We start from the raw sequence: 15478 nt of genomic DNA, 5'->3' as shown, positions 1-15478 counted from the left end.
CAACGAGAACGAGGTCTGGATTGCAAATACAGTCAGAATGAGGCTTGAAACACACAACAAAAACGAGGCTTGAAACGCTGAAACAGCCAGCGAAAACGAGACTTAGATTGTAAATACAACGAAAACGAGGCTTGGATTGTAAATACAACGAAAACGAGGCTTGGAGCGCGAAAGCAGGCGAAGCGATGCAGAGGAGTTGTGATAAAAAAATAAATAACCAGATGATTGATTTATAAAAATCGGTGGAGCGGAAAGTCGAAGCTTAGGGGAAAAAAAGAAAGTAGTTATTGTCGCACCTACATGCTAGGCTCCGCCCCGGGTCACATGATATGCTGTCTGACGAGGGGGCGTGGTAGGAAGTGGACTAGTAAGTCACATTGAAGAACGTGTATCTGTTGCATTGTAATGTGTGTGTGTGTCTTTCGTTCTCCTCTATAGCTTCTCCTTCCCTCCTTTACTGCTGTATACGTGGGTCACCTGTCAGAGCACACATCTATCTGACCCAATCTTATGTATTGTGTCCCTTCCCTGCTGTACATTGCTGGCAGTCTGTGTGCAGCCCCATGGTGTACAGGGTCAGTGTAGTACTAATGGAGTATTACTCCGCACACCAGGCATGAGGCATCTTACCACCCAGTGCTTAAAGTAGAACTTAAAGTTTTTTTTTGGATAAGAGTAAGGGAGAGCTATAACCACTGTCAGCTTCTTTTCCCATCTGTGTCCCATTGGAGAGATTTCCCTTCACTTCCTGTCCCATAGCCAAAACAGGAAGTGAGAGGAAATCGCCAGCACTAGTGTCCCCATTGGAACATTTCCCCTCCAATGCTTTAGTGGTGACAACTCAAAACTTGTGTTTTTCTTTCACTCTAAATGATAATGGTAAACAGAATGCAGAGGGTGAATCTCTTTAATAGGGGCACAGAGAGCAATAAGATTCTGACGGGTGTTCTAACCCATCTCCAATCTATCAAACAGTAACCACTTCAGCCCCGGAAGGATTTACCCCCTTCCTTACCAGGCCATTTTTTGCGAAACGGCACTGCGCCGCTTTAACTGACAATTGCGCAGTCGTGTGATTTCCCCACAAATAGAGCTTTCTTTTGGTGGTATTTGATCACCTCTGCGGTTTACATTTTTTGCACTATGAAAAAAAATATATATATATTTTTACTTTCGGCTATATAACATTTACAAAAAAAAACATTTATTCATCAGATTAGGCCGATATGTATTCTGCTACATATTTTTGGTAAAATGTATATTGAGTTGTTGATTTAGTGCCTGAAATATGGTGTAAACACCTCTCCTCCAGCCCCCAGTGCCTGAAATATGGTGTAAACACCTCTCCTTCATCCACCAGTGCTTGAAATATGGTGTAAACACCTCTCCTCCAGCCCCCAGTGCCTAAAATATGGTGTAAACACCTCTCCTCCAGCCCCAGGTGCCTGAAATATGGTGTAAACACCTCTCCTCCAGCCACCAGCGCCTGAAATATGGTGTAAACACCTCTCCTCTAGCCCCCGGTGCCTGAAATATGGTGTAAACACCTCTCCTCCCGCCCCCGGCGCCTGGAATATGGTGTAAACACCTCTCCTCCAGCCACCAGCGCCTAAAATGTGGTGTAAACACCTCTCCTCCAGCCACCAGCGCCTGAAATGTGGTGTACACGCCTCTCCTCCAGCCACTAGCGCCTGAAATATGGTGTAAACACCTCTCCTCCCACCACCAGTTCCTGAAATATGGTGTAAACACCTCTCCTCCGGCCACCAGCGCCTAAAATGTGGTGTACACGCCTCTCCTCCAGCCACCAGTGCCTGAAATATGGTGTAAACACTTCTCCTCCCGCCACCAGTTCCTGAAATATGGTGTAAACACCTCTCCTCCGGCCACCAGCGCCTAAAATGTGGTGTACACGCCTCTCCTCCAGCCACCAGCGCCTGAAATATGGTGTAAACACCTCTCCTCCGGCCCCCAGTTCCTAAAATATGGTGTAAACACCTCATTTTCAGGCTCCAGTGCCCAAAACAAAGTTGGCAGCAGGGAGTAATGAAATGGCTCATAAGGCCAGTAAGTCTACCCTTATTTGTAGTGTTCAGGGGGCTACTGGAAGATAATATATAAAATAAATACAATAAAAGTAGTGGTTTCTGAATGACAGGAGTTCCCCTGTACACAGACATCTACAGATTCCAGTAACGCCTGTTGTCCTCTGTGCTCAGCAGTAATGCCTGATCTTCTCTTCTAGTGATGCCTGGCCAGTCGCTGTTGCGGGTGCTGTATGCCAGCCTGGCAGTGAGATGCGCTGGGACTGTCCGTTCCTCTCTGACAATGGCCAGTAATCAGAAATGTCAGCAGCAGGTGAGATCATTCATAATCAATGTCCACAGTGAACTCGCCAAGCCAGCGATATGATGAAATGTCTATCTGCTTTATAGATTTTTCATCTTCATTATGTAACATTTCAGTCCTTTATACTACATTCCCATCATCCCCTGCACACCAGCTAACATATCCATCCCACACTGGCTGCTAAAATGAGAAAGAAGGTGGAGAGCTTGGTACAAACTCCAGCTATAGTATGAGAAGCCGTATGGCCTCCCGCATCCTCCACACCCCACAGTGACTGGGGGACCTGCACTGCATTATGGGTAGAGGAGCGTGGCTAAACCATGACTTAGAACAAAGAGATTTCTTTATCGTACAACACGGGACACAGAGCCAAAGTCATTACATAGTGGGTTGTATAGTTCACCTCAGGTGATTGTACACTGGCACAACCATTGAAGACACGTTCCCCTCTATATAACCCCTACCATAAGGGAAGTACCTTAGTTTTTCCGCCAGTGTCTAAGGTGAAGGACACGAGAAGGATGTGCTAAGAAGAAGCTCTGTGGTAATCCCTCCGGGGTCAGGGAGCTACGCCGCCGGGTCCATCCAAAGTGCTTATTACAGTGGGGATCGAAAGTTTGGGTGGCCCAGGTAAAAATTTGTATTAATGTGCATAACGAAGCCAAGGAAAGATGGAAAAATCTCCAAAAGGCATTAAATTACAGACATTCTTATAATATGTCAAAAAAAGTTAGATTTTATTTCCATCATTTACACTTTCAAAATTACAGAAAACATAAAAATGACGTCTGCAAAAGTTTGGGCACCCTGCAGAATTTATAGCATCCACTGCCCCCTTTGCAAAGCTGAGACCTGCCAGTGTCATGGATTGTTCTCAATCATCGTCTGGGAAGACCAGGTGATGTCATTCTCAAAGGTTTTAAATGCCCAGACTCATCTGACCTTGCCCCAACAATCGGCACCATGGGTTCTTCTAAGCAGTTGTCTAGAAAACTGAAACTGAAAATAGTTGACGCTCCCAAAGCTGGAGAAGGCTATAAGAAGATAGCAAAGCGTTTTCAAATGTCAATATCATCTGTTCGGAATGTAATTAAGAAATGGCAGTCATCAGGAACAGTGGAAGTTAAAGCAAGATCTGGAAGACCAAGAAAAATATCAGACAGAACAGCCCGCAGGATTGTGAGAAAAGCAATTCAAAACCCACGTTTGACTGCACGATCCCTCCAGAAAGATCTGGCAGACACTGGAGTTGTGGTACACTATTCCACTATAAAGAGATACTTGTACAAATATGGTCTTCATGGAAGAGTCATCAGAAGAAAACCTCTTCTACGTCCTCACCACAAAAATCAGTGTTTGAACTTTGCAAATGAACATATAGACAAGCATTTTGGAAACAAGTTCTGTGGACTGATGAGGTTAAAATAGAACCTTTTGGCCGGAATGAGCAAAGGTACGTTTGGAGAAGAAAGGGCACAGAATTGAATGAAAAGAACCTCTGTCCAACTGTTAAGCATGGGGGTGGATCAATCATGCTTTGGGGTTGTATTGCAGCCAGTGGCACAGGGAACATTTCAAGAGTTTCAGCAAATTTCGGAAAGGTAACTTGATGCCATCTGTGAAAAAGCTGAAGTTAAAGAGAAGATGGCTTCTACAAATGGATAATGATCCTAAACGCACCTCAAAATCCACGGGGGATTACATCAAGAGGCATAAACTCAAGGTTTTGCCATGGCCTTCACAATCTCCTGACCTCAACATAATTGAAAATCTATGGATAGACCTTAAAAGAGCACTGCGTGACAGACAGCCCAGATATCTCAAAGAACTGGAAGACTTTTGTAAGGAAGAATGGGCAGAGATACCTCAAACAAGAATTGAAAGACTCTTGGCTGGCTACAAAAAGCGTTTACAAGCTGTGATACTTGCCAAAGGGGGCAGTACAAGATATTAACTCTGCAGGGTGCCCAAACTTTTGCAGACGCCATTTTTTTGTTTTCTGTAATTTTGAAAGTGTAAATGATGGAAATAAAATCTAACTTTTTTTGACATATTATAAGAATGTCTAATCTGTAATTTGATGCCTTTTGGAGATTTTTCCATCTTTCCTTGGCTTCGTTATGCACATTAATACAAATTTTTACCTGGGGGGGCCAAACTTTCGATCCCCACTGTAATTACGCCAAATGGATGGTACCCGAGCCTCGCAGAAGACCGAGGCGGTGCCTGTAATGTCTCTCTTTGGAGGACTGGGTTCTGAGATCCAGCACCTTCGCTTTTTTTAAAAAAACGTGCAAAGTATTCTGGCAGAGTCTTCTACAAGGCCCAGGGAAGAGGTCTCCTTTAAATAGGAACCGATACCCCTAAAGGTTGGCACAACACTGCCCGCCATGAGGGTGAAGGTTGGTACTGTCTAATCTTAGCAGTCCTGCGGCATGGATAAGGTAAGTGGGGAAAAAGGCTATGGTTTAAACACTTAAGAACTTTCCCCTTGTGAGTATGGCTGTCTTGCCTAGAAACCGCCACTAGAGGGAGTCTGAATTCCACTCACCAGACCTGGAATGAGGCTCAGTGCAAGTACACCTCCTCTGCTGCAATTCGCTGCAGGCTCTGCAAAACAGAAGTGTGGTCTCTCCCAGGCGCCCTGTCATTGGTACGGTGGATGTCATTAAGGAGGCCGCTGTGGAAGCAGCATGCTGTGGCCTCTCTCCCTCATTCCCCATAGGCACACGCGTGCTTTTAACTCCTAGAGCTCGGCAAGGCAGGAAGGAGGCGTGGATTCGCAAACGCGGGCATGCCGGCGTGCGCTCCGCTCTACTGCGCATTCGTGAAGCGGGAAGCTTTGAAATCGGCCCTCAGACGCCTGACAGACTCCACAGGAGTGAGACACAGCTGCTATAATATATTTAAACAAATACTATCCATTGATTGTATTTGCACATATAACAGCTGAAGTGTAGACTGAAAAAAAACTGTACAATCTGAATGCACAATTTCCTATAGATCTACCATTAACCATATAGTATAAAAGGCCTGCTTGGTTTATTATGAGTTAATAGGATCTTTTAAGTTTGTCCTCATATTACAAAAGCTCTGTAGAATCAGATTGTATGGTGTATGCCCAACTTTATATACTTTTTTTTTTGTTTTAATGTAATTACAGCATCTCACAAAAGTGTATACACCCCTCACATTTTTGCAAATATTTTATTATATCTTTTTATGTGACAACACTGAAGAAATGACACTTTGCTACAATGTAAAGTAGTGAGTGTACAGCTTGTATAACAGTGTAAATTTGCTTTCCCCTCAAAATAACTCAACACACAGACATTAATGTGTAAACCGCAACAAAAGTGAGTACACTGCCAAGTGAAAATGTCCAAATCAGGCACAAAGCGTCAATATTTTGTGTGGCCACCATTATTTTCCAGCACTGCCTTAACCCTCTTGGTGATGGAGGTCACCAGAGCTTCACAGGTTGCCACTGCAGTCCTCGTCCACTCCTCCATGATGACATTACTGAGCTGGTGGATGTTAGAGACCTTGTGCTCCTCCACTTTCCATTTAAGGATGCCCCACAAATTCTCAATAGGGTTTAGGTCTGGAGACATGCTTGGCCAGTCCATTACCTTTACCCCCAGCTTCTTTAGCAAGGCAGTGGTCATCTTGGAGGTGTGTTTGGGGCCGTTATCATGTTGGAATGCTGCCTTGCGGCCCAGTCTCTAAATGGAGGGGATCATGCTCTGCTTGAGTATGTTACAGTACATGTTGGCATTCATGGTTCCCTCAATGAACTGTAGCTCCCCAGTGCCGGTAGCGCTCGTGCAGCTCCAGACCATGACACTCCCACCACCATGCTTGACTGTAGGCAAGACACACTTGTCTTTGTACTCCTCACCTGGTTTCCGCCAAAAACACACGCTTGACACCATCTGACACCAAAGTTTATCTTGGTCTCATCAGACCACAGAACATGGTTCCAGTAATCCATGTGCTTAGTGTGCTTGTCCCCAGCAAACTGTTTGCGGGCTTGTTTGTGCATCATCTTTAGAAGGGGCTTTCTTCTGGGACAACAGCCATGCAGAACAATTTCATGCAGTGTGCGGCATATGGTCTGAGCACTGACAGGCTGACCCCCCCATCCCTTCAACCTCTGGAGCAATGCTGGCAGCACTCATATGTCTATTTCCCAAAGACAACCTCTGGATATGATGCTGAGCACATGCACTCAACTTCTTTGGTCGACCATGGCGTGGCCTGTTCTGAGTGGAACCTGTCCTGATAAACCGCTGTATTGTCTTGGCCAACATGCTACAGCTCAGTTTCAGGGTCTTGGCAATCTTCTTATAGCCTAGGCCAGTGATGGCGAACCTTGGCACCCTAGATATTTTGGAACTACATTTCCCATGATGCTCAACTACACTGCAGAATGCATGAGTATCATGGGAAATGTAGTTTCAAAACAAAAAAAAGACAAAATGCAGCGCCTTCTAAGCGTAGCAAGCTAGTTTAATTGGAGTAAAATATTCAAAAACTTATAAAAGGCCTACTTACAAACATCAGTAGGTACAGGCAGAAATATAGAGATCATCCGCGTATGTATCCCGGGGACCGTTCGATGTCCTGGTGCAGGCAGCGTGGGGATGTCACTCTCTGTGCAGCAGCGGCGGCAGGAACCGAGACGCTCTCGGAACCTACAGGCTGACACGATCGATGCGCCGCCACAGTGAAGCACGGGGAAGCCGTGTTTACATACGGCTCTCCCCGTTCTTCAGCTCCGGGGAGCGATCGCGACGGAGCGGCTATAAACGAATAGCCGCGCCGTCGTCCCGGATCACTCCCCGAGGTAAGCCGCACGCAGCGGGGGGGTCCCGATCGGACCCCCCACCCGCTAGAAGGCAAGGACGTATATATACGCCCATCTGCCTGTCCGTGCCATTTTGCTGACGTAAATAGTCGTGCGGCAGGCGTTAAGTGGTTAAAGTGTCCCTGTCTTCCCTAAGGAGTCATTAACCTCCCTGGCGGTATGATTCTGTCTGGAATTACTTACCAAAAGCGGTACCATTATTTGCAAGGAAATTTGGCATTTTATACTGTAGGCCTGCAATTCTTAGGAATAACTCATTTAAATCTGACCAAACAAGAGTCTAGTAGGCATCCCGGGTATGAATTTTTTTTAAAAACAAAATTATAAATTATAATATAATAAAGAATTATAAATAATTATAACAAATAATAATATAATTACAATAAAAATTATTCAATAATGTAATCAACTCAAAATCACTGAAATTTGCTCAGTTGCAGAATTGTCGCTGTCATTACTTTTATTTTTTTATGACGAATTTCCCCACAAATCGCTATCGCACAATTCTGCAAGTGATTATAATTTATTATCGCTGTTTTCTAGCTGCTCTAAAACCATTTTTGACATAAAGGGACACTTTTGGTTGCTATGGACAATCTACAGTTTGCAGTCAGAAAGAACAGTTTTTATTATATAAAAGAACATGTAGGGCACATTGTGTTTGTTTACTTTTTTGAATTTGTCGCCGTTCTCCGCCCTTGTGCGTCGTAACGTCGCAGGGAATGGAGATCGGCGGCACACGGGGACACTGTGAATCGAGCGAGGTCCCGCTCGCTCACACAGCGGGGATGCATCGCAGGATCCAGGGACAAGGTGAGTAACTTGTCTGTGGATTCAGCGAGCAGGTAAGCCGCGCCGCTGCATGCTCTGCACATCTACCCCGAGCGTGACTCGGGGATACCGATCTTGGCATAGAAAAACAACCCCGAGTCACGCTCGGGGATACCGCTAAGCAGGTTAAAGAGGAACTGCAGTCTGCTCACATAATTTGTAATAGAAACATCTTTGCCATTTTGAAGCTTCCCTCCTACCTCTTTGCATATTATTTTATATATACAGTGGAACCTTGGTTTATGAGTAAAGTGGTTAACGAGCATTTTGAATAAGGATTAAAAAAAAAACCTGACTCGGTTCGCGAGTTTTGTCTCACAAAACAAGCAGAATTCAGCTAATGGGGTGTGCAGTACCGCATTTGGCCAGAGGTGCAGGGGCATCCGTGACATTTGGAACAGTTCGGAGCCTTTCGGAAATACTCTGAATTACTCGGAAGTACTCCGTTACCGAGTGTTTCTGAACCTTTCCGAGGGTCTGAGATCAGCCGAGCTGTCTTCCAGTATTTCCGAGGCTCTCCAGCGCCCCCCCACCTCTGGCCACATGCGGTATTGCATGCCATAGAAATTAATGCGGAACAAATTCTCTTAGTTTCCATTGACTTCTATGGGTTTACTCGCTTTGATATGCAAGTGCTTTGGATTACAAGCATTTTCCTGGAACGGATTATGCTCATAATCCAAGGTTCCACTGTACTGTGATTCTGTACTTGCCAAACATGGTGCAGAAATCTTCCTTCACGGAGTCTGGCTGCAGCCATTTTAACTGTGGGCAGCTAAAGCTGCTGCTTGTTCACTTCCTAGCTTTACACAGAGGCACACCTCAAGCTCTGTAGCTTTTATTGGCTGTCTTATAACTCACCCCCCTCTCTTCCTGGCAAATTCTCTCTCTGTGCATGTGAGAGCTGTGCATGATGTCATAAGCCTAGGCTAATGACCAGACAAGAAACAGAAAGTGGACTATATAAGGTATTTACTGGCAGAATTATTATTATTTTTTTACTATCCAAAGTTAAAACGACAAGGGCAGAAGATTTAATAGATGGAAAATTAAAAAAATTACTGAAGTCATGCCTGAAGCTTACTCTGAGAGCCAAAAACACAGCGTTAATGACTTGTAAGAGAGGACAGGTTCACTTACATTTTTTCAAACTTTACCATCCCTTAAGCTGGCCATAGACAGTTTTTTATTCAGCAAGTAAGCCTAACGAAAAAATTAACTAACAGACTGCGTTTGTGTGGATGGAGGAATCCTCCCTCCCAGGATCCCACGCTGTCAGTATATATAAATTGGTGGCTGCAGCTGTCAATCGAGAAAAGATTCCAACATTCTTTTTTGATAAAAATCGATAAAACGATTGATATCGAGCAGGGATGGCCACACATGGAACAAAAGTTGTCCGATCCATACTGAACTGGCCAAATTTTGATCTGTTTATGGCCAGCTTTAGTGTAGTTTAGAAAATGGAGCATCGGCTCCGAGAACACTTACAGAGGGGAGGATTGACCACACAACTGCCAGCTGGGAGTACTCTCGCCTTCTGCTTGCGTAGACATTCTACTGACACTATCATTGAATTCAGGTAACACATTACCGCACTTTGATGTTTCCTGATTGTTTTCCCTCGCTCTCTCTGGTTAGCGTCCATATTGTGCCAGTGATGGAGTTGGCAGTGGTGAGGTGCAGAGAGCACAGAAAGCGCAAAGCAATTCAGACACAATTTTCTCCCGGATCATCGATCGTTCCATCCCAGCAGATATCATCTATGAAGATGAACAGGTAACTGAGCGCAGACCATCATGGGAGCCTTGGTAGTATTGCTCCACCCACTGACAGCCTGCTTTTTCTTTTGCAGTGTTTGGCATTCCGGGATGTGTCCCCGCAGGGTCCTGTGCATTTCCTTGTTATCCCCAGGAAACCGATTGCAAGAATAAGTGAAGTGACAGTGGGTGACACACAGGTAATGCAGAGACACTAAAGGGGTCCCAGCACTGCCATACCGCCGTCAGATCTGATGTCAGAAATGTCGGCTCATACACACTGTATACCACACTGCTTTGGGGCACGCCATAGATAATTGCTGATTTATCATAACTACAGTAACAGAAACTTCAATGGAACTGTTGCCATGTATCACAAGGAATAAAAGGTGAATGCTAACTGGTTGAAGTGGGGAATGGTCTAGTTATGCCCCCTGGTTATATTCACCATCCACGGCGTGTGGTGCTGCAGGAGTAGTGGTCACAGAAATGTGAGCCTGGCAGGAGGCAATTACTGTTCTGTCTTTTCTCCATAGCTCCTGGGTCACTTGCTGGTCACCGCCAGCCACCTGGCACAGAAGGAGGGTCTGACTCAGGGCTACAGGATTGGTGAGTGCTGGATATGACATAAAAACTTCAAATTGGTTCTGGGTGCTGGATATGGCATGGCATGTGGAGGGATAAAATAATGGAAATGTAACAATATATTGCTATCATGGCCCTAGTAAGAAGGAGCACCACCTCCAACAGCTTACAATAAAATTGATGCAGTCATATTAGTGTCAGCTCCTGTAGAGGATTCAGAGTCTTTGGGGTTGATTTACTAAAACTGGAGCACACAGAATCTGGTGCAGCTGTGCAGAGTAACCAATCAGCTTCTAACTTCAGCGTGTTCAGTTAGGCCCCTTTCACATGAAGGCTCTGATCAGGTGTGCCTGTCAGTACCATACCCTCCATTCACCCCTATGGACTGGCGGGTATAAACAGACTTGTGTCCATTAACCACTTCCATACAGGGCTTTTATACACACCTCCATACCAGGCCTATTCTGGCACTTCTCTCCTACATGTACAAATCATAATTTTTTTGCTAGAAAATTACGCAGAACCCCCAAACATTATATATGTTTTTTTAGCAGACACCCTAGGGAATAAAACGATGGTCATTGAAACATTTTATCTTGCACGGTATTTGCGCAATAATTTTTCAAACACCTTTTTTTTGGAAAAAAATTGTTTCATGAATTAAAAAAATAACAAAACAGTAAAGTTAGCCCAAGTTTTTTGTAAAATATGAAAGATGATGTTACACCGAGTAAATAGATACCTAACATGTCACGCTTTAAAATTGCACACACTCATGGAATGGCGCCAAGCTTCAGTACTTAAAAATCTCCAACGCTTTGAAATTTTTTACAGGTTACCAGTTTAGATTTACAGAGGAGATCTAGTGCTAGAATTGTTGCTGGCACTCTAACGCACGCGGCGATACCTACATATGTGGTTTAAACGGCGTTTACATATGTCGGCGGGACTTGCGTGTGCGTTCGCTTCTGCGCGCAAGCTACTGGGGACAGGGGCGTTAAAACATTTTTTTTTATTTCTTTTTTTACATATTTATTTATTTTTTTACACTTTTTCTTTTTTTATTATCACTTTTATTCCTATTACAAGGAATGTAAACATCCCTTGTAATAGGAATGTGTGTGACAGGTACTCTTTATGGAGAGATGCGGGGTCAATAAGACCCCGCATCTCTCCTCCAGGCCTGAAAGCATGAAATCGGTGAAAAAAAATTCACCGATCTCATGATTACAGTTGCTTAGCAGCCGCCATCGCGGCTTTGTTTACTTACGGGGACCCGGGCGTGACGTCATCACATCGCGCCCGGGTCCTCCGACGGTCATAGAGATGACTGGTGACCATCTGGTCACCAGTCATCTCTATGCTTCCTGCCAGCGCCGGACGATTCGTTCTCCGTGCCCCCGATGGCACGGGAGAGCCTGGAGAAGCACCGGATGGCGGCGGGAGGGGGGATGTCCCCTCCCGCCGCCTGTAAGAACGATCTAGCGGCGGAACCGCTGCTATGATCGTTCTTACATTGTGCAGAATCGCCGGCAGAAGAGAAGGATATCTGAATGATGCCTCTAGCTGCAGGCATCATTCAGATATCCCCCCACAAAGCCCAGGACGTCATATGACGTCCACTCTGAACGGTAGAGGTCCTTTGTGGACGTCATTTTACAATGGGCCGGTATTGAAGTGGTTAATACTCACCTACCTCCAAATCCAATCTGTCCCCTTCTGTCTAGGCGGATCGGAGGGCAGTCAGATGTAAACGTAAAGTGGAGTTTGTTTGCACCCGCCAGTCCATAGAACAGTGGGCTTGGTCTGTGTTTGCTTTGCATAAACTCAGCAGACATGGACCTGTCATCCATCTGTTCTGACCAGCGGACACATCCCCTGCTGATCATAACATAGTCTGCCCTGTGGATAAGGGGCCTTAAGCTTTGACATTAAAACAGGGTGGATTTTATTTTTTTTGACAGTAAAAGTTTTTCTTTTTATTGACATAGTGACAAGTGACAGGAAATAATGAGTCGAAAGGTAAAATGTATACATTCAATCACAGATTGCATTTACAAATCGATTAGAAAAATCAAGGTAAGTACGATAAAAGGGGCCACAAAGTGATATGGACAGGTGAGCAGAACCTAAATCGGTAAAGCAATAAGACCGAGCAGGGGGGATCAGGTCATCAGATCATCACAGTTATCACTCTATAATCATATGTGCCTGCTTCCCCAAGGGGAGGGGGGGTTTGTACAGGAGGGGAGCCACACAAAAAGGGGGGGGACCAAAAGAAGAGGGGGATACACACACTCACATATAGGGGGGGGGAGGGCACCTAGCCGGAGGCATCGACCCAGCTGGACCAGACCTTGTCAAACTTTGGCGGACAATTCCTGCTCTCGTACGTAATCCTATATAGTGGCAGTACCTTACCAATCGCCGACCGCCATGAGGATCCCGTAGGAAGCTCCGGGCCCCTCCAACGAAGAAGGATCGGGTGGATTTTATTTAAATCAACTCAATTTAAATCATAATTTTTAAAGTGCAACGGTCATCTCTATCCTGCAGTGGCTCCACCTCTGACCCACTGTTGGCTTACCAACAGTCCCATTCACCTTAAGACCCCTTTCACACTGAGTTGCTTTACAAGCGCTATAGCGATAAAAAAAAGTGCATGTAAAGCATCTCTCCAATGTGAAAGCCTGAGGTGTGCACTGGCAGGATGTCAAAAAGTCCTTCTAGCTGCATCTTTGAGGCACTCCTAAAGCACCCCTAATCATTGAAATCAATAGGAAGCGCTGCTGCAGCAGCACTTTGCAGACACTTTTAACCCTTTTTCGGCCGCCAGGGAATAGTGCCGCTAAAACGACGGGAAAGCGCCCCTAAAAATATCGGCGCTTTACCTCCAACGTTTACGCCCCAGTGTGAAAGGGCTCTTATGGGAAGGCTGGTGATGCGGCTGTGACACAACAAGGTGAGTGGATGCCCGCTGCCATGGTGGGCCAAAATATTTCAGAATATAGAGCCTCATGCTACTTAACTAAGCTCATGCTGAATAAGCTAAATTATTAATGTATCTTAAATAGAAAACTAGATTTAGATACAGTACAGACCAAAAGTTTGGACACGCCTTCTCATTCAAAGAGTTTTCTTTATTTTCATGACTATGAAAATTGTAGATTCATACTGAAGGCATCAAAACTATGAATTAACACATGTGAATTATACATAACAAAAAAGTGTGAAACAACTGAAAATATATTTCATATTCTAGGTTCTTCAAAGTAGCCACCTTTTGCAGCAGACGCATCTCTAGAACTGTTAAGAGGAGACTGTGTGAATCAGGCCTTCATGGTAGAATATCTGCTAGGAAACCACTGCTAAAGAAAGGCAACAAGCAGAAGAGACTTGTTTGGGCTAAAGAACACAAGGAATGGACATTAGACCAGTGGAAATCTGTGCTTTGGTCTGATGAGTCCAAACTTGAGATCTTTGGTTCCAACCCCTGTGTCTTTGTGCAACGCAGAAAAGGTGAACGGATGGACTCTACATGCCTGGTTCCCACCATGAAGCATGGAGGAGGAGGTGTGGGGGTGCTTTGCTGGTGACACTGTTGGGGATTTAATCAAAATTGAAGGCATACTGACCCAGCATGGCTACCACAGCATCTTGCAGCGGCATGCTATTGCATCCGGTTTGCGTTTAGTTGGACCATCATTTATTTTTCAACAGGACAATGACCCCAAACACACCTCCAGGCTGTGTAAGGGCTATTTGACCAAGAAGGAGAGTGATGGGGTGCTGCGCCAGGTGACTACCTCTTGAAGCTCATAAAGAGAATGCCAAGAGTGTGCCAAGCAGTAATCAAAGCAAAAGGTGGCTACTTTGAAGAACCTAGAATATGAAATATATTTTCAGTTGTTTCACACTTTTTTGTTATGTATAATTCCACATGTGTTCATTCATAGTTTTGATGCCTTTAGTGTGAATCTACAATTTTCATAGTCATGAAAATAAAGAAAACTCTTTGAATGAGAAGGTGTGTCCAAACTTTTGGTCTGTACTGTACATTTTTACTATAAAAGCAGTTTATAAAAATAAGTTTGATAAAAAAACATTTATTTTTTATTTTTTTTAAATCATTGATTTTTATCCACCCTGCATTAAAACCTAGACGCTGCTTGCTTACTATGAACAGCTGCACTGGATTTAGTGTGCAACAGTTTTAGAAAATCCAAACCCCACGCATTTAACCTGAAGCTTGTTTTTTAGTGTTAGTGTAGACCAGTGTTTTTCAACCTTTTTTCAGTCAAGGCACCCTTTAGAATTGTGCACAGGGCACACCAGGTGGACATCCATCAGTGTGCTGGCTATGTGGGCAGAGTGCACGGGAACTTTTTTTGTATTACTCATCTTCATTTTATTTGTCCCTACCCTTAAACCCTTTCCCCTTACATGGCACTATCATAGCTGAAAGGATATGTCTCCTGTTTGTAGACCTTCCACCTATGTTGTCCTACGTCTGTCCTGCCATAGCGCCTATCCTACCCCGATTCATGTGTCTCACACCATCCCTCACTGTCGTTTTCTCTTGCAGTAATCAATGATGGGAAGCAGGGGGCGCAGTCTGTCTATCACCTTCATGTGCATGTAATTGGTGGACGACAGATGGGCTGGCCTCCAGGATAATCTCCAGAGCTGGAGGAAGTAGAAGACAAAAAAAAAGTGGTGTTAATTTCTATACAGATTAACTAGGGTGTATCCAATAAACTACATGTAGCAATTATTATCTGCTTGTTTGTGCTGTGTGCCAGGTGATGTGGAATGGAAACTGTAGACACTTGCTCTGGTTAGAAGATATCAAAATCAAGGGAGTAAGGTATATACAACATCAGAGATCGCAAGAGTATTTCAAGAATACTACGGGAAGTTGTATTCGCTATCACAAGGGGATACCTCGGAAAAAATTAAAAGGAGAAGTGTTAATACAAAAAAATTTTTAAGTAGCACATGTTTAAATAAAATACCAGATGACAAAATTAGTTTTTTAGAAGAACCTATAACGGAAATGGAAATTCGTAATAATTTAAAGGAG

At 44.4% G+C, this 15478-nt stretch overlaps 1 protein-coding gene across 2 annotated transcripts; it reads left to right on the top strand.

Moving 5' to 3' along the window:
- The first annotated feature begins 253 nt into the window (after positions 1–253).
- Positions 254–15172, top strand: LOC120929636 (uncharacterized HIT-like protein Synpcc7942_1390). 2 transcript variants are annotated; one of them, XM_040341288.1, is made up of 6 exons: positions 254–367; positions 2246–2358; positions 9692–9829; positions 9906–10010; positions 10347–10419; positions 14981–15172. In XM_040341288.1, exons 1-6 carry the CDS (start codon positions 301–303, stop codon positions 15070–15072), a joined length of 588 nt encoding a protein of 195 aa, XP_040197222.1. In that variant the 5' UTR covers positions 254–300; the 3' UTR covers positions 15073–15172. The 2 variants fall into 2 exon arrangements, with proteins under 2 accessions (XP_040197222.1, XP_040197229.1); XM_040341295.1 differs by lacking the exon at positions 254–367 and adding an exon at positions 386–409.
- The last annotated feature ends 306 nt before the right edge of the window (positions 15173–15478 follow it).

This window comes from Rana temporaria, chromosome 1, assembly GCF_905171775.1.
Source record: "Rana temporaria chromosome 1, aRanTem1.1, whole genome shotgun sequence".
NCBI lineage: Eukaryota > Metazoa > Chordata > Amphibia > Anura > Ranidae > Rana > Rana temporaria.
Note: the sequence above shows the minus strand (reverse complement) of the source record. Positions and strands in the feature narration are given on the sequence as shown.